Below are 24,357 nucleotides of genomic sequence, written 5' to 3'. Positions count from 1 at the left end.
ATAATAGCTCACTGCAGCCTTGAAGTCATAGGCTCAAGCAGTCCTCCCATTTCAGCCTCCCAAGTAGCTAAGGTTACAGGCATTTGCCACCATGCCTGGCTAATTTTTAAAATTTATTTTTCGTAGAAACAGGGTCTATCTATATTGCCCAGGCTGGTCTCGAACTCCTGGCCTCAAACGATCTTCCTGCCTTGGCCTCCCATGCCTGGGATTACAGGCATGAGCCACCATGCCCGGCCCGGATTATACATCTTTAAAACTTTCTTCCAAATTAGAATTTGATGGGATTATTGATACTTAGTAATTTGTTTATTTAGAAGGCATTTTATTGCTTTACCTCAAGATATTTAGTTCATTTAATTATACAATTTAAAATTGAAGTTAGTAGAAGTACTTTTGTCTTCTGAAGGTCATCTGTAGTATCTTCGGCAATAGAAAAGGTAGGATTTCTTAACTGTTGGACCTTTACTGGTATTTTAGTGTTATATGAGATGTGTCCTCATTGTTGTGTATGCCAATATATTTTATAGAAAAAGCCACGAATGAGTACAACACTACAGAAGATTGGAGTCTTATTATGGACATATGTGACAAAGTTGGAAGTACTCCTAATGGGTAAGATGTCCAGTCATGCTCAGTGAATGTCTAGGAACTTGATAACCAGTGTCTCTTTTTGTGATGTAACTTTGAGAGGAAAATGAGACTTTATCACAGTTGACCCTTGAACAACACAGATTTAAACTGCGAGGGTTCACTTATACATAGGTTTTCTTCCACCTCTGCTACCTCTAAAACAGCAAGACCAACCCCTCTTCCTCCAACTCATGATTTCCTTAACAACATTTTTTTTTCTCTAGCTTACCTTATTGTAAGAATACAGTATATTATGTATATACAAAATATATGTCCATCTACTGTTTATGGTATTGGTGAGGCTTCTGGTCAAGAGTAGGCTGTTAGTTGGCTGGGCGCAGTGGCTCACGCCTATAATCCCAGAACTTTGAGAGGCCGAGGTGAGCAGATCACTTGAGGTCAGGAGTTCGAAACCAGCCTGGCCAACATGGTGAAACCCCATCTCTACTAAAAATACAAAACTTAGCTGGACATAATGGTGTGCGCCTGTAATCCCATCTACTTGAGATGCTGAGACAGGAAAATCGCTTGAACCCAGGAGGCGGAGCTTGCAGTGAGCCGAGATGGCACCACTGCACTCCAGCCTGGACGGTAGAGCGAGACTCTGTCTCAAAAAAAAAAAAAAAGAGTAGACTATTAATAGTGAAGTTTTTGGGGAATCAAAAGTTATACACAGATTTTCGGCTGCGTGGGGTGTTGGTGTCCCTAACTTTCATGTAGTTAAAGGGTCAGTTGTTTTACTTTTGGGACATAAAAGTTAAAAAAGCCTGAATGCTGGATTTATGGGATTAACTTACATGAAAAAGAGTTCAACTGAAAATCTGCTATAGTAACACACATAATTAAAGCCTTGACACAATAGGATACATGATAACAATGTATAGGTGAGTTATTTAAGGAATTCCTCTGGGACTTCTATATGTATGGGAACTTTTAAATAATGAAGTAGATAACACAGTAGATAATATAACAAAAAAGTCTTCAAATAATATACATATAAATAGATTAACAAAATGAAAAAAGCGAATATAAAAAAGTGCTTTTGGGGAGATGTGGCAATTAGCTGAACTATATGTTAGAAATTTAGAAGAGTGATGAAAGCATTTGTTTTAACATTAAAGCTTTTCATAGTACATTCACATGTTTATACTTGAACCTCTTAAAATTGTATATCATGTTAGATTTTTTTCAACATAAGCTTTTGCTGTTTGAAAGCTAAACCTCTCTTGAAGAAATAGAAAGATCTGGTATACGTCTCTTGTGTTGACAGATCTTTTGTGAAATGGTTTGTCTCTTGATTTTGGAATACACAACATTTGCAACATGCTTTTTTTTTTTTAAAGTTCTATGAGCCTATAAACAAAATATTGTGTAAAATCATTTTATAGATTTATTCCTTTAACAACATGAAATTTCCAGGATTTTAGTTTAGTTTATTTTTATTTTATACTTTCTTTATTTTGAGACATGGTCTCTCTCTGTCATCCAGGCTGGAGTATAGTGGCATGACACAGCTCACAGCAGCTTCCTGGGCTCAAGCAGTCCTCTTGCCTCAGCCTCCTGAGTAGCTAGGAGTACAGACACATGCCACCATGCCCAGCTAATTTTTAAGTTTTTTATAGAGATGAGATCTTACTTTTTTTTCCAGGCTGGTCTCAAATTCATGGGCTCAAGTGATCCTCCCGCCTTGGCTTCCTGAAGTGTTGGAATTACAGGCATGAGCCATTAAATATAAAATTATTTGGTAATAGAATAATACCTTAATGTTTGAATTAAATTTATCAGTAAATACTTAACTGTCTCTCTCTCTCTTTTTTTTTTTAGAGCGAAAGATTGCCTAAAAGCCATAATGAAAAGGGTAAATCATAAGGTTCCACATGTTGCTCTGCAAGCACTAACTGTGAGTACAAGTCATGTTATTATTTGACGCAAATTTTAAATGTGTTTTTAATTACAGTAAGTTAATATTTCAATATGCGTATATTTTTATTTCAATTAATAGCTTCTTGGGGCTTGTGTGGCAAACTGTGGAAAGATATTTCATTTAGAAGTATGTTCCCGTGATTTTGCAACAGAAGTACGTGCTGTGATTAAAAATAAGGTAAATTTTAAAAACAGAAGAACTTTAAGTCATTAAAAAATGTAGATTGTGTGTCATTATAACTATATGTGGCATTACTAAAGTATTATAAATGAAGTCATTTTTAGATCATTGAAATGAAATAAACTGTTCTGAAATTTGATTTTTTAATTTGTAGCACCAAAAACTATTCTCCCCAAAGTATATATACTGTAAATAATAGCAAATCCTTTTTGAGGGCTAGTAAGTAGTCATTACTTTAAGCATTTTACATATACTGTCTTGTTGAATGCTCTTAACTACCCTTGGAGCATTAGATTGTTGGAAGTTAGATTCCCTTATCATTCTTATTTTATAAATGCAAAAACTGAGACTTAGAAGTAACTTGTCCAAGGTCATGCAGCTGGTAACTGGAATAGCCATGATTTACATCCAGGTTTCTCTGGCTCCATTCTCCGAAACATGGAGGAAATAATCTCTGAATATAAAAGATTTGTTGTCATTATAGTAAGACTTAGGAATTGGTGTTAAAAACAGTCATTTTGTATGAAACAACTATATCACAACACGTAAATAGGCATCTATCAATTACTCAACTAGGCTAGAAATTTCAGGACTTTTGTTGATGTTCATATAATTAAAGAGAATTTTGATGGTAATTCTCCTTGTTAAATAATTTAAGTACTTATTTTAACCGTAGATTTTTGTTTATTTTCCTTTCCTTTTCCTTAAAAGGCACATCCTAAAGTATGTGAAAAACTGAAATCTTTAATGGTGGAGTGGTCAGAAGAATTTCAGAAGGACCCTCAGTTTAGTCTGATATCTGCAACTATTAAATCTATGAAAGAAGAAGGAATTACTTTTCCTCCAGCAGGTTCTCAGGTGAGAGATTCATTCAGACCCATGGTTGACCCTATAATATTTTGAAGGTATGTATGTTATGTAAAGACTAGGCAAGGTATGTCTAGATTATCATTTTCCACCTTTACTTCCCAAATGACTCTCTAGCATAGTGCCTTCCTTACGTTTAGTAGACATTCTAGTTTTTATGTGTATTTCTTCCACATATCAGAACCTTGTGAAGTTAATCAGACATAGTGTATTTAATGTTCCTCTAAGTCTACAGTCATGCAAAAGGCATAGGTATATGACATAGCCCTTATATTCAAGAAATTTGTAGCAAATTTGAATGATAGCTTTATACATGTGAAAAATAACTAATTTAGATTGTAAGTGACAAATACAGGATGAGGGGAATAGACTGCATACTGTCTATCTTAATACCAAAGAGAGAAAGAGGTGACTACAGATTGGAATGGTGAAGAAGGTAAAGAGGTAGAATTTTGGGACTTGAATGTATTAATATTTTGTTAGAGAGAAGTGAAGAGGTCATATCAGGAGGTAAGTGAAATGAACAAATTCATGGAATCGAGAGGCTCAAGACTTGTTTGTTGAAGAGTGAATATGCCTAGAGTGAATGCTTCACATACAAGATGGATGGAAATGTAAGACTAGAAATTTATTTGCTGGGAGAAGGGATAGCTTTAGTAGAACTGGGGTGTAGAGGCAGGGATGTTGACTCATGGAGTGGGCTGGTTTTTTTAGGTTTAGGGGAGAAAAATACTATTCCTTGGGTTTTGCTCTCAGTACCTTATTCCTTCCCATTAATATTAGGATATGGGCTAGGGAAAGAGACTATGAGAAGTACTATATTTTCTTTTATTTTAGATCATAGATTAAAGAGAAAAAAATATATATATATATTTTTTGAGATGGAGTTTTGCTCTTGTTGCCCAGGCTGGAGTGCAGTGGCGCAACTTCAGCTCACTGCAATCTCTGTCTCCTGGGTTTAAGCAATTCTCCTGCCTCCGCCTCTAGAGTAGCTGGGATTGCAGGTGCCTACCACCATGCCCGGCTAATTTTTTGTATTTTTAGTAGAGACGGGGTTTCACCATGTTGGCCAGGCTGGTCTCAAACTTCTGACCTCAGGTGATCCACCTGCCTCGACCTCTCAAAGTGCTGGGATTACAGGCATGAGCCACCACGCTGGCCGAAAAAAGATTCTTTATAGCTTACCAGACCTAAGGGTACGAGGTAGAGTTTTGAGATAAGAGTCTTATAAGTAATAAAAAGGAAACATTTTCCTGTTCTGTCCTTTCTGCATATTTTTCTGAAAAATCTATGTAAAGAACCGGTTGATGGATCAGAGTCCTGGATACCTGTCTTACATGCTGTTTATTAAATTCAAGCATGACCTTCCTTACTTCTCTGCTATGTCTGGCAGACCACTGCCACCCAGCCACAATAACTAGTAAAAGGACTTCACACATATTCCTAGAACTGCACCTCTTGTCTCTGTCCCCACTCCTCTCTCTTCAGTGATGATCATGACTTCTTGCTGGCACTCCTCGTGTAGCTGTACTCCTATAGCAGAGCTCCTCTCACTAACAGACCTTGGACAATTGAGATCGGGAATACAATCAGAAAAGAGTCTTTTTAAAATTCTATTAATATTTAAGTACTTTCTGTATGCCAAGTTCTGTGTTACATTTATGCAAAATCTAAGCCAGTTTGATCCCTGTGTGAGTTTATAATGTTTTCTTGAAAAATCTGATGTTTTATTTTAGTATTTGAAAACAATTATTTAAAATTATTATAAAGAACTTCACTTTTAGACCAGTGATGGTGGCTCATGCCTGTAATCTTGGCACTTTGGTAGGCTGAGACAGGAGAATCACTTGAGGCTAAGAGTTGCAGATCAGCCCAGGAAACATAGTGAGACCCTGTCTCTACAAAAAATAAAAATTAGCCGGGTGTGGATGCATACACCTGTAGTTCCGGCTTCCCAGGAGGCTGAGGCAAGAGGATCACTTGAGCCCAGGAGTTGGAGGTTACAGTGAGCTATGACTGTGCCATGCACTGCAACCTGGCTGACAGAGTGAGACCCTGTCTCAAAAAAGAACTTCACTTTTAAATGAAACTCAGTTATATCAGTATTTTTTTAAATTTACCATCTGCAAGTAATTATAGAGCTTGTGTTTTGTTTGAAAAGATAGTTGTGTTCATTTTACTCATACATTTACAGACTGTCTCAGCTGCTGCCAAGAATGGTACGTCATCGAACAAAAACAAAGAGGAAGAAGACATAGCTAAAGGTAAATGATCAAGCACATGTAATTTAGTGTTGCTTAAAATATCTTTGCCAGGGCTGGGCGCGGTGGCTCACGCCTGTAATCCCAGCACTTTGGGAGGCCGAGGTGGGCAGATCATGAGGTCAAGAGATCGAGACCAGCCTGACCAACAAGGTGAAACCCCATCTCTACTAAAAATACAAAAATTAGCTGGGCGTGGTGGCGGGCGCCTGTAGTCCCAACTACTCGGGAGGCTGAGGCAGGAGAATCACTTGAACCCAGGAGGCGGAGGTTGCAGTGAGCCGAGATGTCACCACTGTGCTCCAGCCTGGCGACGGAGTGAGACTCCATCTCAAAAAATATATATGTGTATCTGCCAGAACATTTTTTGAAATAAAAATGATAATAAAACTAGTATACTTTTATTTTTACCTCAAATCTAAAACTAGTAGCATCCAAAAAGTAAGGAAAACAAATGACATGCTATCAAATGAATTTAATTCATTATCTTTTTTCAATAATATGTATTTGATGTGCTACCTTTGGAGAGATTACATTTCACCTTTTTTTAATGCCAAAGTTATGAGTCAAGCACAGAAATATGTTCATGGCTTATCCTATATGGAAAGCTACCCATATTATAATGTCACAATCTGTTTGCTATAAAAATAATTGCTGCTGTATATGACAGACCGTGATAATAAAGAATGAGCAAAAACTTTATTTTAAAAATGTCATGGTTCCCTGCCCTGCCCCACCCTCCCGAAAGTTAACTGTAGCATGTAATTAGACAAATAAAATGCTTGATTTATTCTTATTAAATTTTACATTGTCATCTAATGTTTATTTTATCAAAATTAATTCCAGTTTCTTTGCATTTTAATTTTTGAAACTAGCTATTGAATTATCGCTGCAAGAACAGAAACAGCAACACACAGAAACAAAATCCTTATATCCATCTTCAGAAATTCAGTTAAATAATAAGGTTGCACGGAAAGTGAGAGCTTTATATGATTTTGAAGCTGTTGAGGACAATGAACTCACCTTTAAACATGGTGAAATAATTATTGTTTTGGATGACAGGTATGTTTTAAATCTTTATGGGAAGGTTTAAAGTGTAATGCCCTTAATTTAGAATCCAGAGTATTCAGTTCTTTGACTTTTAGTGTATTTAAATCATAATAGAACCATTTCATACCTTGTTTTTTCTAAAATAAAAGTTAGGCAGATAATGTGAGCCTCTTCTCGTTATATTTGATAATTTATGTTTGTTATATTTGATAATTTATATCTTGGATGAAAAATGTATTAAATAATATTGTTGATGACCACAATTGGGAAACATGTAAATACTCAGTTACTTGAATATGTTTACGTTGGCAGTTGTGTGTACTGAAATTATTGGCAGAAAAACTTTAGGAAGAAATATAGCAATATACCCTTGATCAGAGCACCAAAAGCTATACTTGGCTCCTCCCCAATTCTTAATCTACTACTGTATTCTCCTCAGAATTTCTCTACCATTTAAAGCTGTCATAAAAAATAGATCAATCTCTGTAGAGCTTAATACTGTTCTGTACTTTTAAAAGAAATTCATGAAATTTAGCAAGAGTGAGAAGTAAGCTTGTTGCTGTGAACACAGATTGCAGATGTATTTGGTATCCATTATAAATAACTTATTTATAACACACTAGTCTAATATATTTCTAGTATTTTTTAAATAAAGGGTAGATAAGTAATGGTTTTACTTTACTGTGGTAAATATTTATTGAGAAAATGTTATGTAATCAACTATTTATAATTAATAACAAATGAGGACACAGTTATGTCTTCATAAAACCTAGAATAAAATAAGGGAGTTAAAATTACCATATAGACAATTGTATGGAAGGCAGAATGTGGTGAATATCATAAAAGAGGTGCTGCTGGAGCCCAGATAGCAGATTTACACTTGGTGCAAGCATCTGGCAAAGAAGGCTTGTCCTGCGGCTCCATTTCAGGTGTGTATCTTGATTGGTTTTGATAAGATAAAAAATTTTGCAAGAAATTGAGGATGAGAAAAGGAAGGTCTCTTAGGCAATCAAGATAGTACCATCTTCACTTAGAAAATCTTTTTTCCATAAAGAAAAATTTTTTAAATAATCATTTGGAGTGGAACACCATGATCCCTGAAGGAGAATAGATAGAAATACAGATGTTTCTCAACTTATATTAGCCTACAGTTGGGCAAAATCATCTAACACAAAACCTATTTATTATAATAAAGTATTGAATATCTCATGTAACTTATTGAATACTGTACTGAAAGTAAAAACCAGAATGGTTTATGGGTATCTGAGTGTGTATCACTTTTGCACCATCGTAAGTCATGCCATCATGAGTTTGACACTGTCTGTAAAGATGGAGAGATAGTGTGGGCTCTGAACACTGACAGTCTGAAATGTCAGGCTTATGAGTGTCTTTTAGTTAGAGTACTTACAAAAGAACTTAGGTTTACCGTTTTGATACTCTTATACAACTATGAAGTTAAAGATATTTATAAAATAAAAACAAAATGAGTGGTTTTATCTAAGATTTTAATTTAGAGCAATACTTTATATAACAAAATTTTCTAAAATAAATTGCTGCTCACAAAACAATTTTCAGTTAAGAACTTTTTTATTTGTAACTGTTAAGAGAATTCAACATGAATGTGATGGAATTTGTAGGTCAATTGCTGTCATTTTGATGATAGGACACCCTACTTTTATAGTTGCTGTAAGCATGCTTATGGGTAAAATATTGTCATTTTAGGTGATTGGTAATCGCTGGTAGACAAATGCAAACTTGCATGCTAAAGTTAAATGACAGTCTTCAGTTAAAAGGAAGTCATCCAGAAAATGACTCTATTCATTGTTTTTATACTTTTGTGGAATTTGAAGCATAAAATTTTCACACACAGAAGTCCCTTGAAGTCCCTCGAAAATATATCATTCTTGGATCTCCGTTTAAGAACCATGGAGCTGGCAGGGCGTGGTGGCTCACACCTGTAATCCCAGCACTTTGGGAGGCTGAGGCGGGCAGATCACGAGGTCAGGAGTTTGAGACCACCCTGGTCAATATGGTGAAACCCCGTCTCTACTAAAAATACAAAAATTAGCTGTGCATGGTGGCTCACGCCTGTAGTCCCAGCTACCTGGGAGGCTGAGGCAGGAGAATCGCTTTAACCCGGGAGGCGGAGGTTGCAGTGAGCCGAGATCGCGCCATTGCACTCCAGCCTGGGTGACAGAGCGAGACTCTGTCTCAAACAAACAAACAAACAAACAAACAAACAAAAAAAAACATTGAGCTGATAGAAAAGGTGCACATTTCTTATTTATTTATTTGAGACAGAGTCTCGCTTTGTCGCCCAGGCTGGAGTGCAGTGGTGCCATCTCAGCTCACTGCAACCCCCGCCCACTGTGTTCAAGTGATTCTCCTGCCTCAGCCTCCCCAGGAGCTGGGATTACAGGCATGCGCCACCATGCCCAGCTAATTTTTGTATTTTTAGTAGAGAGGGTTTCGCCATGTTGGCCAGGCTGATCTCAAACTCCTGACCTCAGGTAATCTGCCCACCTCGGCCTCCCAAAGTGCTGGGATTACAGGCGTGAGCCACTGTGCCGGCCCAAAGGCGCACATTTTTTATTAATGGAGTATATCAAGAAAAGCGTTTTACTTTCTACACTTTTAGCTTTATCTTACCACTCCATGTTTCTTTTCTTTTCTTTCTTTTTTTTTTTTTTTTTTTTTTGAGACAGGGTCTCACTCTGTCGCCCAGGCTGGAGTGCAATGGCGTGATCTTGGCTCACTGCAACCTCTACCTCCCGGGTTCAAGCAATTCTCCCACCTCAGCCTCCTGAGTAGCTGGGAATTCAGGTGTGCACCACCATGCCCGGCTAATTTTTTGTATTTTTAGGGGTAGAGACAGGGTTTAATCATGTTGGCCAGGCTGGTCTCAAACTCCTGGCCTCAAGTGATCCACCCGCCTCAGACTCCCACAGTGCCGGGATTACAGGCGTGAGCCACTGTGCCTGGCCCACTCCATGTTTGTTTTCTGTGTACCATTTCAAATAATCAAGTGGAATTCTTGCAGTTCCAAAAATGCCGTTTTCTGCTTAGTCCTCTGTAGCATTGCACCTTTGGTTCTGTCTGCCTGGAAAGCCCTGCTGAAGGAGGTAAAAGCATTTAGAAAAGGAAGAGAACTTTACTTTCAAGGACAGTTTGCAAGGGAGTCCAGGCTTTAGAAAAGTTGCCTCCCCATGTTAAAAAGTAAAACAGGTATTTTAAGGAAAAGACCCCCACAAGGTTACCAGGTTTTTCCAGGTTTGCTATTTATATGTTCATGGTAGAAATAGCAGTTTTCTCACGTGATAATTATATCCATAAAGGACATCACTACCTTCAGTCATTGTCATTGCAAAAGTTAGCAGGTGAGTACTTTTTGTTAAGAAATCAGTAGTTAAAAGGAAAGGCTCAAGTTTTTATGTACTTTGAGACCTGAAACTAAATATGGTAACATTTTTTGTTTTATCTCAGAGTGCAGAGTTTTTTGTTTGTTTGTGCCTTGTTTTCTTGCTTATCAATAATGGCAGGAGGGCAAAATGTCATTTTTATTTCCACAGACTTAATTTTCTTTTCCTCCTGGCAAGTGCCTACTTAACCTTCAAAACCCATGTCAGATTTTATATCCTCTGAGAAGCCTTTCAACCTTTCTCTGCTTTTTAGCTCCCACTGGAGTTAAGAGTTCTCTTCTTTGAGCTATAGCTCTCTGAACATATGTAACAGCATTTCTCATACTGTATTTTAAATAGAGTCATTTCTCAGTTCCTTAGAGAGTTGGTTCCAGAACCCCTGTTGATACCAAAATCCACAGATGCAAGTCTTCGATATAAAATGGCATCATATTTGCATATAACTTACACACATCTTCCTGTATACTTTAAATTATCTCTAGATAACTTATAGTACCTGATACAATGTAAATGCTATGCAAATCATTATATTGTATTTTTAAATACAATATATTGTATTAAAAATTTTTTTTGTTGTTCTATTGTCATTTTTGTTTTTCTTTCATGAATACTTTTGATTTGGGGTTTGTTGAGTCCATGGATGTAGCACTTGCCAGATACAGAGGGCAAACTGCGCTTCTTTACATATGTCTCTCTACTAAATCAGTTGATTCTGAAGAGGCTCATGACTTCCTTGGGTGGGACGAAGGAGAAGGGAGAAAAATTCTGAAGGTAAAGCAAGATAACATATTTTTAGTCAGTTCTGTAGGAGAGATTGTAAAACACTGCTAGATTTTTTTTTCTTGTTTTTATAGATAGGGTATGACTGGGTTACCGATGGGGCTGGAGTGCAGTGGTTATTCACAGGCGTGAGCATAGCACGCTACAGCCTGGACTCCTGGGCTCAAGCAGGCCTCCTCCCTCAGCCTCCTGGGTAGCTGGGACTACAGCTTTGTGCTAGATTTTAAACTTCTTGAGGGCACAAATGGTGTCTTAATTATCTTTGTAATTTCAGTGCTTAGCCTAAAGGTACTGTTTTCTCCATGGTAGGTTTTCATAAATGTTAGCTGAATAATGTTTGTTGAAGGTGAGGTTTATGTTCTTTACACTTGTATCATTTTTCGTTTTTCACTCAGTTGTGATTTATTCTTTTTTTAATATAAAAAGCTCTAAATATAAATGCTACATTAAAATTTTCTTTAATTATTAAATGGTTTGTGTAAAATTAGAGTGCCAATTTCTTTAATTTGAGAATTTAAGCTTGAACAATGTTTTTTTGCTATCAACATTCCATAGAATCAACTTGTAGTCAGTGGAGAGAATATAGAGCTGGATGAGGGCTGGGAAGGAGTGGTCAATTTGGTTGCTTTGCCTACTTTTATGCTTCATCAAAGAGCTTGTAGTTGTGGCTGGGAGGAAAATTATCCTATATTGGTAGGACCACTGAGGAAGGGTACACACATACAGTTGTTGGTAGGTTCATATAAAACGCTTGCATCCATTTCACAGGTTTGGGTTTTCTCGTTTTATACAAAAATTTCTCAAGTTCAGCTCTCCTTTTCAAAATGAAAAGTTAACTTAAAAATGTGTTTGTAAGAGAAAGAAAATTTTTCCTATCTTCCATAGATATTTGCAGATATGATATCTTAGAACTGTCAGTACATCAATACATCAGTTATTTTCTGGCTTTAAGAACTTGGATGATATATAACTCTTTCATCTGTTTCTAGTGCTCATAAATGAAATGATGTTTCATAATCATAGACATTAATTCATCCATAAGACTCATACTTAAGAATGTCTATTCAATAAGTCAGATTTTTGGAAAGGAATAGATAAAATTATCATTATTTCCAGATACTATGATTTTCCATATAGAAAGTTCAAGAGTCCAATGGATAAACTATTACAAGTGGTAGGAGTTCATAAAGGTTGTTGGATACAAGCTCAACATACAAAACTCAGTAGTATGCTTTAATTACAACTTTTTAGAAACTGTAGTAAAAAAAAAGTCATTCTCAGTAGTAACAAAAATTATATAAATGATCTAGAAATGAATAAGCCTAACAAAGATATGTAAGGTCTTTATGGATTAAATTATAAAATTATTTGAAAGCTATAAAAGAATATAAATATATATTTACATATTATGTTTTACATAAATGTAAATGGAGAAGGATACCATGTTCATAGGGAAGAAACCTTAATATTGCAAATATTTCTTTTTTCTTATATTATTGCATAATTTCAGTGCATTTCCAGTTCAAATCCCAACAGGACTTTTTCCCCAGAGAACTTGAAAAGTAATTTAATATTAATGTGGAAATTTGAAGGTGTGCAATAAATGAGAAAGAGTAACATAGAAAGGGTATTTTCCCTGGCAGATATTAAGGTACATTAACAAGATGTGTAAACAGATACATGGACTATTGCAACAGAATGGAGTCTAGAAATAGGCTCATGAATAGATTACTGTTTGAAAGGTAGGGTATTATAAATTACTAGAAAAAATGATGGACTATTTAATAAATTTTGCTGTGATGAATGGCTCTTTTTATACTACAGATAAAATTTTGATCAGTTTCACATAGTACATTAAAATTTCATTCCAAATGAATTAAAGACCTAAACATGGGAGAGGGAAAAAAAAATCAAAAAACTAAAACTACAGTTAAGTATATAGGAGAATAGATTTAGGAGTTTAAGGGTAGAAAAAGGTAAAAGCATAAGCCATGAAAGAAAAGATTGCCAAATTTGATTGCATAGGGGAAAAAACCACCGTACAGTTAAAGAAACCATAAACATATGCTGAAAAGACAGCGACAGCCTAGAAGAAGTTCTCTGCATAATTCAGACAAACAACTGCTGTCCAAAAATGTAAAGAACTTCTACAGATCCATGAAAAAAGACAAATGATCCAGTAGAATAAGAAAAGTGGGCAAAAATACGAAAAAAAAAAACAAAAAAAAGGCAGTTTGCAGAAAAGGCAATCTGAATAGCTAGCAAGCACAAGTAGATGCTTGGGAAATGCAAGTGCATACAATGAAATACGATTTCTCCCGTCTGATTATCAAGAGTTAGTTGGGAAAATTATCACATATAAGGGAAGATAACATTGTTACATGCAACCGGGGGAAGGAGAAAGGTGAATTTTCACAGCCATTCTAGGGAACATTTGGCAATATCTAGTAAAATGAAGTGCTTATGGCCGGGTGCAGTGGCTCACACCTGTAATCCCAGCACTTTGGGAGGCTGAGGCAGGCGGATCACTTAAGATAAAGTTTGAGACCAGCCTGGCCAACGTGACAAAACCCCATCTCTACTAAAAATACAAAAATAGGTGTGGTGGTGCATACCTGTAGTCCCAGCTACTTGGGAGACTGTGACAGGAGAATTTCTTGAATCTGGGAGGGAGAGGTTGCAGTGAGCCAAGATCGTGCCACTGCACTCCAGCTTGGGTGACACAGCAAGACCTCGTCTCAAAAAAAAAAAAAAAAGAAAAAGAAAAATGTTTATATTCTTAAATCCCAGCAAGTTCACGTCTGTGAATAAGCGCAGAGAAATTGTTGCATGGGTGTCCTCAAGTCTAGGATGATCATTACCTTATCTTTATAATGGTGAAAGACTGGAATCAACCTAAATGTCCATCTCTACAGGAATGGATAAATATGGCCTATTCGTGTGTTGGAATTTTAATTTAAAAGGAATAAGCAAAATTGGAAAGTATTAATATATAAAATTAAAAAGATCTGTATGGATTAGCATCTATGTCTGTCTGTTTCTATATGGACTTGGCTATAGATATGTGTAAAAGAACAAAAAACAGACTGACAAGAAGGCTACCAACTTTATTGTGGCAGTGTGGTAAGATGGATGTGGTGCTGGGATTTGGGGTCATTACTAAAGGGCACTTGTGTTTCCTGTTTACTTTTTAATTTTTTAATTTAATTTTTTTTTTTTTTTGAGACAGAGTCTCACTCTATCCTCCAGGCTGGAGTGCAGTGACGTGATTTCAGCTCACTGCAACCTCTGCCTTCTTGGTTCAAGCGATTCTCCTGCGTCAGCCTCCCAAGTTGCTGGGATTACAGGCACCTGCCACCACACCCGGCTAATTTTTGTATTTTTAATAGAGACAGGGTTTTGCCATGTTGGCCAGGCTAGTCTCGAACTCCTGACCTCAGGTGATCCACTCGCCTCGGCCTCCCAAAGTGCTGGGATTACAGGCATGACCTACTGCATCCGGCCTTACTTTTTTAAAGTCCAGAATAAAAAATGATTAATTGCTAATTGGTTCTAATTTTTTTTTTTTTTTTTTTTTTGAGACGAGTCTTGCTGTGTCACCCAGGCTGGAGTGCAGTGGTGCCATCTTGGCTCACTGCAACCTCCTCCTCCCGGGTTTAAGCGATTCTTCTGCCTCAGCCTCCCAAGTAGCTGGGACTACAGGTGTGTGCCACCATGCCTGCCTAATTTTTGTATTTTTAGTAGAGATGAGGTTTCACCATGTTGGACAGGCTGATCTCAAACTCCTGACCTCAGGTGATCTGTCCACCTTGGCCTCCCAAAGTGTTGGGATTATAGGCGTGAGCCACTGCGCCTGGCTGGTTCTAAGTTTAGATATAGGGATGTGGATATTTGTTTTGCTTGTACTTTTTAATATCGTTTATTAAATTTAAGAAAAATGACTTAATTATAGCTGCTTGTAAACGGATATATTCAAAGGAGGCTAAATTTAATTTTTAATTCCTCTTTGCTTATTGTATTAAAATGTGGGGAACAAATGATATTTTTTGCACTGTATTTTTAGTGATGCCAATTGGTGGAAAGGAGAAAATCACAGAGGAATAGGACTTTTCCCATCCAATTTTGTAACAACTAATTTAAACATAGAGACTGAGGCAGGTAAGTTAAATCTTAGAGAACATTAGATCTATTTAAGTTTTTTTCACTTAAATTTTATGTTTCAGTTTTGGATGTAAAGTAGATTGGCATTTAACTTTTGTTTTAAATCATTTCTTTATAGGCATGACAATCTAACCTACTTTTTAACCAAATTAAGGGGTTAATTTAGCCTGTGTCAATCCCAAGAATTGACATAGTTAAATGTCAGGCATAAAATCATATGTGACCATGCAGGTATTTAAATCAACCTAACTATGTAGTGTAAGAGGCAGTTCATATCTATTCTGTACAAAGAGTGTTTTGATTCATCAGTGAACCACAGAGGCAAAGCGGGAGTGGTGTGGGGAGGTTGTGGTTGGCAAGTGCCGAATATGATTACTGGGGTTAGGAGTACTCCTAAATTTTAGACCTTTCCTCACCTTGATTTGATCCTAGGGAGCTTGAAACAATAACAACAAAGTAATGTAATCAAGCCACTAAGCTTCCTATTTCAGATCTGCTGAACTTTAGTCAGTCTGCAGCCACAGACAGTTCCATTTTAGTCACTTTAGCCATTGTCAACCATGCTGAGAAAGCATTCCATTTGTTATTCAGGTAGGGAGGTGGGGGGATCTGAGTGTAAAGGAACAGCTCGTAATAGTACTAATGATGGTAATCAGAAATAGTTACTGGTTTTTGAGCATTCATTATTTGTCAGGCATTGTGCTAAGTCATCTGTACTATTGCATTTCAATCTCACGGTTCTGTGAGATAGCTACTTTTGTTGCCCTGTCTTACAGATAAGGACACTGAGGCTGAGGGATTATGTGTCTAGTAAGTGATTGAGCCAGGATTCTAAAGTCAGTCAGTTTGACCTTAACACTGACTCACTGAGGGATATATCAGTGCTAGTCCTTGCCAGTTCAGGAGAAAGAACTTCAAATGAAAGCATTATGCATGTGTAACATCGTCTTTGTATGTGTAGAGTGATACATTCAGAAAAATGAAGTCGTGAGAGGTTGATACTCACTGATTTGAATATAGAGTACTTTGCCATTATTTATAATTTTATTCCTCTTAACTGACTCTCTAAGTAGATAGGAATATTGGAGATACCTTTAAAAAATAACTTTATAGATCATGCTCAGGGGATTCTATATAGCAATTTCTCCTTGACATAGGCTGGAGAGTATTAAGAGGAAAAAATATTGTGGATTTTCAGTTTATCCTTGTGTTATGCTGACTTCTGTTCTTTGAAAGTTAGCCAAATATTTGAAATAAATGACTAACAGTTGGGATTTAAAATTGTTTGGCTACATAGGTTTTTATTGTAGTTTTATTTTTACCAAAATTTACTTTGTTAAAATATGGTACATTCTAGCAATACTCCAGGGAACATTTAAATAGTTTTCTGGGTTTATGTATTTGTAAGTTTTTTTTCAACCTTCTCTTCATGAAAAACTTTTGTGTTTAGTGTTGTTTTAACTATTATCGAAGTTAGCTTAAAATAAGTTTTATTTTTTGTTCATATAGGAAATAGTTTTTTTAAATAGAAGGGAAGAGTGTAGAAGGAACTCGTAGATGTAACTATGAAATTAGCTAGTTAATAATCTGCTAGATAATAATCTGCTGTCATATATTTATTCACCCCAGTGGTAACACTCAGTTTTCAGGAAAATGCCTAAAATGTCAGCTGCTGTTTATATTGTACACTTGTTCCACTAAAATTTTAAGTTCCAAGAGGTTAGGGATTCTTGTCTGTTTTATTCACCAGTGTCTGTATAAATGCCTAGAACAATGCCTGGCACATAATGAGTACTAAATAAATGTTTGTGAAATAAATGACCAAACGTATGTAATAAACGTATGTAATATTGATTATAAAATGTGGTGAATATTTGAAGGACTTTTATTTTTTTTTCTTATGGACAATCATAGGCCACTTATAAATTAATGACTAAAATTACTGAAGTAAATGCTGAGGAACTTAAAATTACTTTGTTTCTATAGCGGCTGTGGACAAATTGAATGTAATTGATGATGATGTGGAGGAAATTAAGAAATCAGAGCCTGAGCCTGTTTATATAGATGAGGTAGGGTCCCTCTTTTGTTTAATAGTTAAACTATCAAGACATTTAAATGTACTATCTTTGAGAATGCTTGGAAAGAGTAATTTCATATTTACTGAAGTTAAAACTCTTGAGTTTTTGAAAAGTGTCCTGTTACTTTTTTAGGATAAGATGGATAGAGCCCTGCAGGTACTTCAGAGTATAGATCCAACAGATTCAAAACCAGACTCCCAAGACCTTTTGGATTTAGAAGGTACTTAGTGAATATTTTATATTATTTTAATATTATTTAATATTTTAGCTATTCATGATGTCTTCAGTTTCTTCTGCCTTGTATTTGCCTCTAGAGGTTAGAAATCTCTGGTGGGGAACAGACTAGTACAGTAAAATAGTAAAAGTATTACTTGGAAGGCATTGTCATAAACCTGCAAATCCTTTTCATAAAGCAAGTATTTGTATTTCTTTAAGCCCACTAGTAAAATTGGCTGAAGATTTTTGCAGTCCAAAAAAGGACAGAATTAAAAATAACAGTACATCAAATTGAGTCAAAATGTTTAAAATGCTTATTGCTGTTTAATGTTCTTGTATTATGAATTTAAAGGACAAAATTATACATGATAATTGTTAACTTCATAACATAGTCAATTGATGCATGTTGATGTGTCTTTTAGTCTCTAAGAAATGTGAGAACAATTAAAACGTGTTTTTTATGCTTAAAAAAAAATCCTTTGGGATAAGAATCTCTGGTAAATAATTCTTCTTAAATCTTTTTATAGAAGAAACATCTGGTTATGAATATAGAATACAGCGTTGTGCTCTTTATTGTGTCAGTGTTCACATTGGGAAATACACAGTATGTTTAATCTTGAAATGTCTTAAGTAAATGAAAAATCTTCATATCTGATGGGCAAAGGTTACATAGTTTATATACTGTGGCTTAAGTTTGTTTTAGTTAACTAATCATAGTTTTCTAGATGTCTTTAAGACTTTGGGATAACTCCAGATTTCACAGTCTGTCAACTTAGTTAATAGTTTCAAGAAAACATAATGAGGTTTTTATTTTAAAGTTGACCTTGCTTTTAGTCACATGATAGTAATATGTAGTAGTAGTGCTGAATAGTAGTCTTTCTCTAGCATGAGCTTAATCTGTGTGTATTATGCATAGTGTTGTATATTGGTGCTATATTGTTAAAAATTGTTGAAATGGGCTTAAACTGGATTAAGTTTCTATATTTGTAAGTATTTTTGTATTTACAGATATCTGCCAACAGATGGGTCCAATGATAGATGAAAAACTTGAAGAAATTGATAGGTGAGATTTTTCGTGCAAGGAATAAAAAGTATAGTTTTGGGGGGTTCACTTGTGTTTTGGCAAACAGTAAAGTAGGGAAAGTTTTTGTGAAACTGTACAATTCATGGAAATTGTTTTTCAGTTTCCCAGGCTCTTACAAATTTATAGCAAGGTGGTGCTTTTTATTTTGTTTTTGTTTTTCTAAAAAACAAGCTCTGACAAGTTTTATTAAATAAAAATTTTACATGGCTTACTTTTAACCAGTCTGTTCTAGCATGCTTCTAGTGATATTAGAACTGCCTGGATCAGTGATAGCCAGTGTGCGTACTCTCTAGTATTTTCTGCATGCCGTGCCCATCATTGCCACTGTAGTGATGGACAGCAGTTTTGGCCAACATTGTATAGCACTCTATTTCAGATTTCCTCAAAGCTGGACAGTTTTAGTGAGGATGACCAATTTTGCTTTGCCTTTTCTGATCATCTTCAGAGTGTACTTTTACCCCAGCACATACTTTCCACTTTTCATAAGTTGGAGCCTAGAGTTAATCAACTCTACTGACTTTTTCCTCTTTGAGACCATCCTGCCTTAAGTCCAGGAGGGTCCCCAACTAAGAGCAGCTGCCAAGATGGCTGGGGAGCCTGGTGTTTTTTATTTAGGTAACCGTTTTCTGGGGTTTTTTTGGAGATGGACTTTTGCTCTGATGCCCAGGCTGCAGTGCAGTGGCATGATCTCGGCTCACTGCAACCTCTGCCTCCCCAGTTCAAGCAATTCTTCTGCCTCAGCCTCCTGAGTAGCTAGGATTACAGGCGTGCACCACCACACCTGGCTAATTTTTGTATTTTCGGTAGAAACAGGGTTTCACCATGTTGGCCAGGCTGGTCTCAAACTCCTGACCTTGTAATCTGCCCAACTTGGCCTCCCAAAGTGCTGGAATTACAGGCATGAACCACTGTGCCTGGCCAAGAATTGAATTCTTATGAGAAGTGGTACTTATAAAAATTTTAAATGAAATTTCTCTAGTGTTTGAAGCTAAATCACACCTTCTCTTTTCATTTCTTGTCCTTGTATTTGTTTCTATTGCTCTTTTAATTTTATCCTACATAGTTTTGTTTTTCTTTCTTTTTTTTTTTTTTTTTTTGAGATGGAGTCTTGCCCTGTCACCCAGGCTGGAGTGCAGTGGTGCGATCTCGGCTCACTGCAACCTCCACCTCCAGGGTTCAAGCCATTCTCTGGCTCATCCTCCCAAGTAGCTAGGATTACAGGTGCCTGCCACCATGCCCGGCTAATTTTTGTATTTTTAGTAGAAATGTGGTTTCACCATATTAGCCAGGCTGATCTCGAACTCCTGACCTCGTGATCCGCTCACCTCAGCCTCCCAAAGTGTTGGGATTACAGGTATGAGCCACTGCACCCAGCCTTATGCCCAGCTTTTTTTTTTTTTTTTAAAGACAGGGTCTTGCTGTGCTGCCCAGGCTGGTCTCAAACTCTTGGCCTCAAGTGATCTTCCTGCCTCAGCTTCCCAAAGTGCTGGGATTATAGGCATGAGCCACTGTGCCTGGCCCTTATTGTCCTTTAAAAATAGGAGCGGCCAGGCGCAGTGGCTCAAGCCTGTAATCCCAGCACTTTGGGAGGCCAAGGCGGGTGGATCATGAGGTCAGGAGATCGAGACCATCCTGGCTAACATGGTGAAACCCTGTCTCTACTAAAAATACAAAAAATTAGCCGGGCGTGGTGGTGGTGGCCTGTAGTCCCAGCTACTCGGGAGGCTGAGGCAGGAGAATGGCGTAAACCCAGGAGGCGGAGCTTGCAGTGAGCCGAGATCTCGCCACTGCACTCCAGCCTGGGCGAAAGAGCAAGACACGGTCTCAAAAAATAAATAAATAAATAAAAATAAAATAGGAGCAACACTGAGGGGGGTAGACTTTCCGGGTTTTGAGCTTTTAACTTGGTTCTGCTCCCTTATTTCTCAGCTCTCTATCTGAAGTCATAGGGAGAACCTGTAGTGAAAGGAAAACAAGGGATAGGGCTTAGTATTCCATCATCATCCCTTTCTAGTGGTATTTATTGAATTAATATATAAACAGCACAAGAAGAAAAGATTAGATAGGACCAAAATAAGAAGGAGAATATAAACTACTTCTTTTCTGCCTCTGCCAGAGAAGTGCAGTAGCAGCAGGACTTTTCCTAGTCACCAGAGATTGTCGTCTTTGTTCCAGGGACATTTTAAAAATAAATTTGTTGTGTTTTCTAAAGAAATGAAAAATCTGTGTGGCAATTAGCAGTAGTTTTGCCATATTTTAGAGAAAGCATTAAATATCTCGTTACACATCTACTTTGTTTCAATGCAGCATGTTAATGTTCAGTGAATAATCAAACTGGAAAAGATTAAAAAGTATTATGATAGATGTGGCTGTATGTTTAGTTCAGACACAATTTTTTTTAATTTTTTGTATTTTCAATTTGAAGTTGGTTGAGTGCACGGATGCAGAACCCATGGACATGGAGGGCTGAGTGTATGTCCACACATTCTACAATGGAAATCATTGTCCTTGATAATTATCCCTTGATATGAGCAGATATTATATAATGAAAAAAGGCAGAAACTATGACAATTTAATCTTATTTTTGGTTCATAAAAAGAATTTTGTTAAAGAAAAAGATCTAGAAGAATTAGAAGTCAGATTGAGGCCAGTGTGGGGGCTCACACCTATAATCCCAGCATTTCAGGAGGCTGAAGTGGGAGAATCATCTGAGCCCAGGAATTTGAGACTAACTTGGGTAATACAGTGAGACCCCATCTCTACAAAAAAATTTTTTAATGATTAGCTGGGCTTGGTGGTGTGCGCCTGTAGTCCCAGCTCCTCAAGAAGCTGAGGTGGGAAGATCACTTGAGCCTGGGAGGTCAAGGAGGCTGCAGTGAGCCACGGTTGCACCACTGCACTCCAGTCTGGGTGACACAGTGAGATCCGCTCTCAAAAGAAAAAAAAATCAAAGTGACCATTCTGATATTAGTTAATTTTTTGAGTGAGAACTCAACCATTAACCAGTTTTCTTACCAGTTTCAGTTTTTGAATAGGCCAACTGGCATTTTTTCTTGTTCTATGGCCACAGCTGCAGATGCAGCTCCTGTTCTGGGAATGTTTCTTGTTCTTCAACAAATTCTTATTGACTATTATTTACCCTTGTCAAGTATTCAAAGATGAATAAAATATCCTTTTTTCCCTTGAATGGATCATCATGTTTGTTATTCCTACTAAGAAAAACAACTCTACTGTTAGAAAGTTAAATTGTACATTTCATTTTTGTCATTGTACAGAATGAAATTTTGTAGCATTTTATCAGCCTAAGAAATTATATTGAGTAAACATGTAAATTGACTCCATAAAAGTTTAGGTAGATTTGTTGAAGAGAGATTCATAGTCTGGACTTAACTATGTTACAGACTATTCTAATCTTATTTCCTCCTGTCCTCCAAAGGTAATTTTCTACCACCTGATCAAGTTGTTCTTTTGCCTTATTACTCTGGGATTGTGTCTCAAATCTTTAAGGGGATTTCAAACACAGTGATCATGTCTTTCTACTGCATTTTCCTGGTGTTTCATCAGCATGCTGGGTTTTGTGGATCAAATTCCTACGGTTACATTTTAGTTATGCATTTGTTAGCATGGCACTAATTTCTGTAGCTTTCTGGGTGACTTGTAACTGATTTTTTTTTTTTTTTAATTTGAGACAGAGTCTCGCTCTGTTGCCCAGGCTGGAGTGCAGTGGTGCAATCTCGGCTCACTGTAACCTCCGCCTCCTGGGTTCACACCATTCTCTTGCCTCAGCCTCAGCCTCCCATGTAGCTGGGACTACAGGTGCCCGCCACCACACCTGGCTAATTTTTTGTATTTTTAGTAGAGACGGGGTTTCACCGTGTTAGCCAGGATGGTCTCGATCTCCTGACCTCGTGATCTGCCTGCCTCGGCCTCCCAAAGTGCTGGGATTACAGGCATAAGCCACCACGCCCGGCCTGATATTTTTGATAATAGAGTTTGACCTGCTTAATGCAGTCATTCTTACCAGAGAGAGAAGACTTTTCGTTGTTATAGTTCAGACATAACAGACTCTAGTAGAAGAAAAGTGACAAATCTTGATAGGACTCAGTCCAGGCTATTTACTTGGTAGTCCTGTGTCTGTCTGTGTGCCTCTGCTTGTTGCCTCTCTGTGTTTATGTAGAAAGAACCACATTCAGTAAAAAGGCTTGTGGATGTTTCAGGCCAGATGAAAAGTGGTTGCTTAGCTTTTGTAAATTTGACAGTGCAAAGAGAGTTCTTTATTACTCCCAGGGGAACTATCAAGTAGAAAGAGTTTGCTCTGAAGCTTCTTGGGCAAATTTGAAGATGCTTTTATTTGGGTTTGTTGTTATTACATAATAAAGCATTGGTTTACTTTCTCAAAATAAACCAACCAACAAATGAGCTGTAGAGATTAGTCTTACTTACACATTGTTTTTACTTGGATTTTCAAGGATAATTATTTAAGTAGGTTTTTTTTTTTTTCAGTTGACACTTTCATGGATATAAACAAATGAAAATGTGTGTGTGTGGTTTTTTTTTAACAGTGTTTTTAAATTTCCATCATATTGTACTTCATAGAGGTTCTGAGCCTTGCCTGGGTACTTTCTTTTATTGAGATTTTTAATTAAGGCCCAGATTCTTACCCAAATTGAGAATTTTCTTTTTAATAATTGAATTCTCAACAAAAACCTAGAATGTGTGAAAGTAAATTCTCTCAGCACCGAAATTATGAATTGATTGCATTTTATGAGGTGTGGAAGGACTTTTCCCTAATATTATAAAGTCATATTGTCACCAGTAGAGGATTGTGACTGCAAGTTGTCCATGTTCTCAGCATTTTGAACAAAGAATTGGACAAAATGCCCAGCAAAGCAAGGAAAAATGGAAGCAACAAAAGAACAAAAGCAGGGTTTTATTGAAAACGAAAGTACACCCCACAGTGTGGGAGTGGGCCTGAGCAGCAGCTCAAGGGCCAGGATACAGAATCTTCTTGGGTCCAAGTACCCCCTTGAAGTTTCCCATTGGCCTTTTCGTGCTCACCTCATGTAAATGAAGTGGAAGCTCACAATCAGTCTGATTGGTTGCAGAAAGCAGCCAACCAGAGGCTGAAATGAAGTTACAAAGGTAACACTGCTGTGCAAACATCTGATTGGTTGCAAAAAGCAACCAATCAGAGGCTAGGGTGAAGTTACAAAGTTATATTTCTTTGCACATGAAGACTCCGCCCACAGTCAGTCTGATTGGTTGTGGACAGCAACCATTCAGAGGCTGAAGTTACAAAGTTGCAAACGAAGACTGGACCTGTAATCAGTCTGATTTTTTTCGGACACCCAATTTCCCGTCTGCTGCACAGAAAACGGGGGTGGTTTGCAAAGGAAGTAGCCTCTGGTCCTTTTGTTACTTAGGTGTGGAAAGTTAGGGTTGGTTTTCCTTTCAATTTAGTTATAAGAAGTCAGCTTGAAAATCAGCCTTAGATTCTCTGCCTCCAGACCCTATTCTCCTGCCTCAATATCAGCCTATTACAAGGATTAAGCAGTTCTTCCTCTTAGTTTCCCTTTGTGAATATTCTTTCATTAAATATAAAAGAGCCTTTTAATATATTAATAGAAATTGTGCTAAATTAAAAAAATAATTTATATTACTAAATACATGCTAAAAACTAGAAGAGTATTATAATACTTTTCTT

The 24,357-nt window shown here is 36.9% G+C and overlaps 1 protein-coding gene and 1 pseudogene across 3 annotated transcripts in view; one reads left to right on the top strand and one right to left on the bottom strand.

Annotated features, from left to right (window-relative positions):
- Positions 1-24,357, top strand: part of STAM2 (signal transducing adaptor molecule 2) — a 59,338-nt gene that overhangs the window by 25,308 nt on the left and 9,673 nt on the right. For 2 of the 3 annotated variants that reach the window (XM_003832725.6, XM_034954284.3), the window contains 10 exons: positions 531-615; positions 2,458-2,533; positions 2,636-2,734; positions 3,449-3,595; positions 5,799-5,868; positions 6,741-6,927; positions 15,178-15,272; positions 17,262-17,344; positions 17,486-17,573; positions 18,578-18,632. In XM_003832725.6, the coding sequence (XP_003832773.2) occupies positions 531-615; positions 2,458-2,533; positions 2,636-2,734; positions 3,449-3,595; positions 5,799-5,868; positions 6,741-6,927; positions 15,178-15,272; positions 17,262-17,344; positions 17,486-17,573; positions 18,578-18,632 (985 nt within the window). The remainder of the gene's footprint in view (positions 1-530; positions 616-2,457; positions 2,534-2,635; positions 2,735-3,448; positions 3,596-5,798; positions 5,869-6,740; positions 6,928-15,177; positions 15,273-17,261; positions 17,345-17,485; positions 17,574-18,577; positions 18,633-24,357) is intronic. The other variant, XM_034954285.3, reaches the window with a different exon arrangement.
- LOC106634501 (large ribosomal subunit protein eL30-like) lies at positions 18,640-24,356 on the bottom strand (annotated as a pseudogene).

The sequence above is a fragment of the Pan paniscus genome, chromosome 13, assembly GCF_029289425.2.
Source record: "Pan paniscus chromosome 13, NHGRI_mPanPan1-v2.0_pri, whole genome shotgun sequence".
NCBI classification, from domain to species: Eukaryota; Metazoa; Chordata; class Mammalia; order Primates; family Hominidae; genus Pan; species Pan paniscus.
Note: the sequence above shows the minus strand (reverse complement) of the source record. Positions and strands in the feature narration are given on the sequence as shown.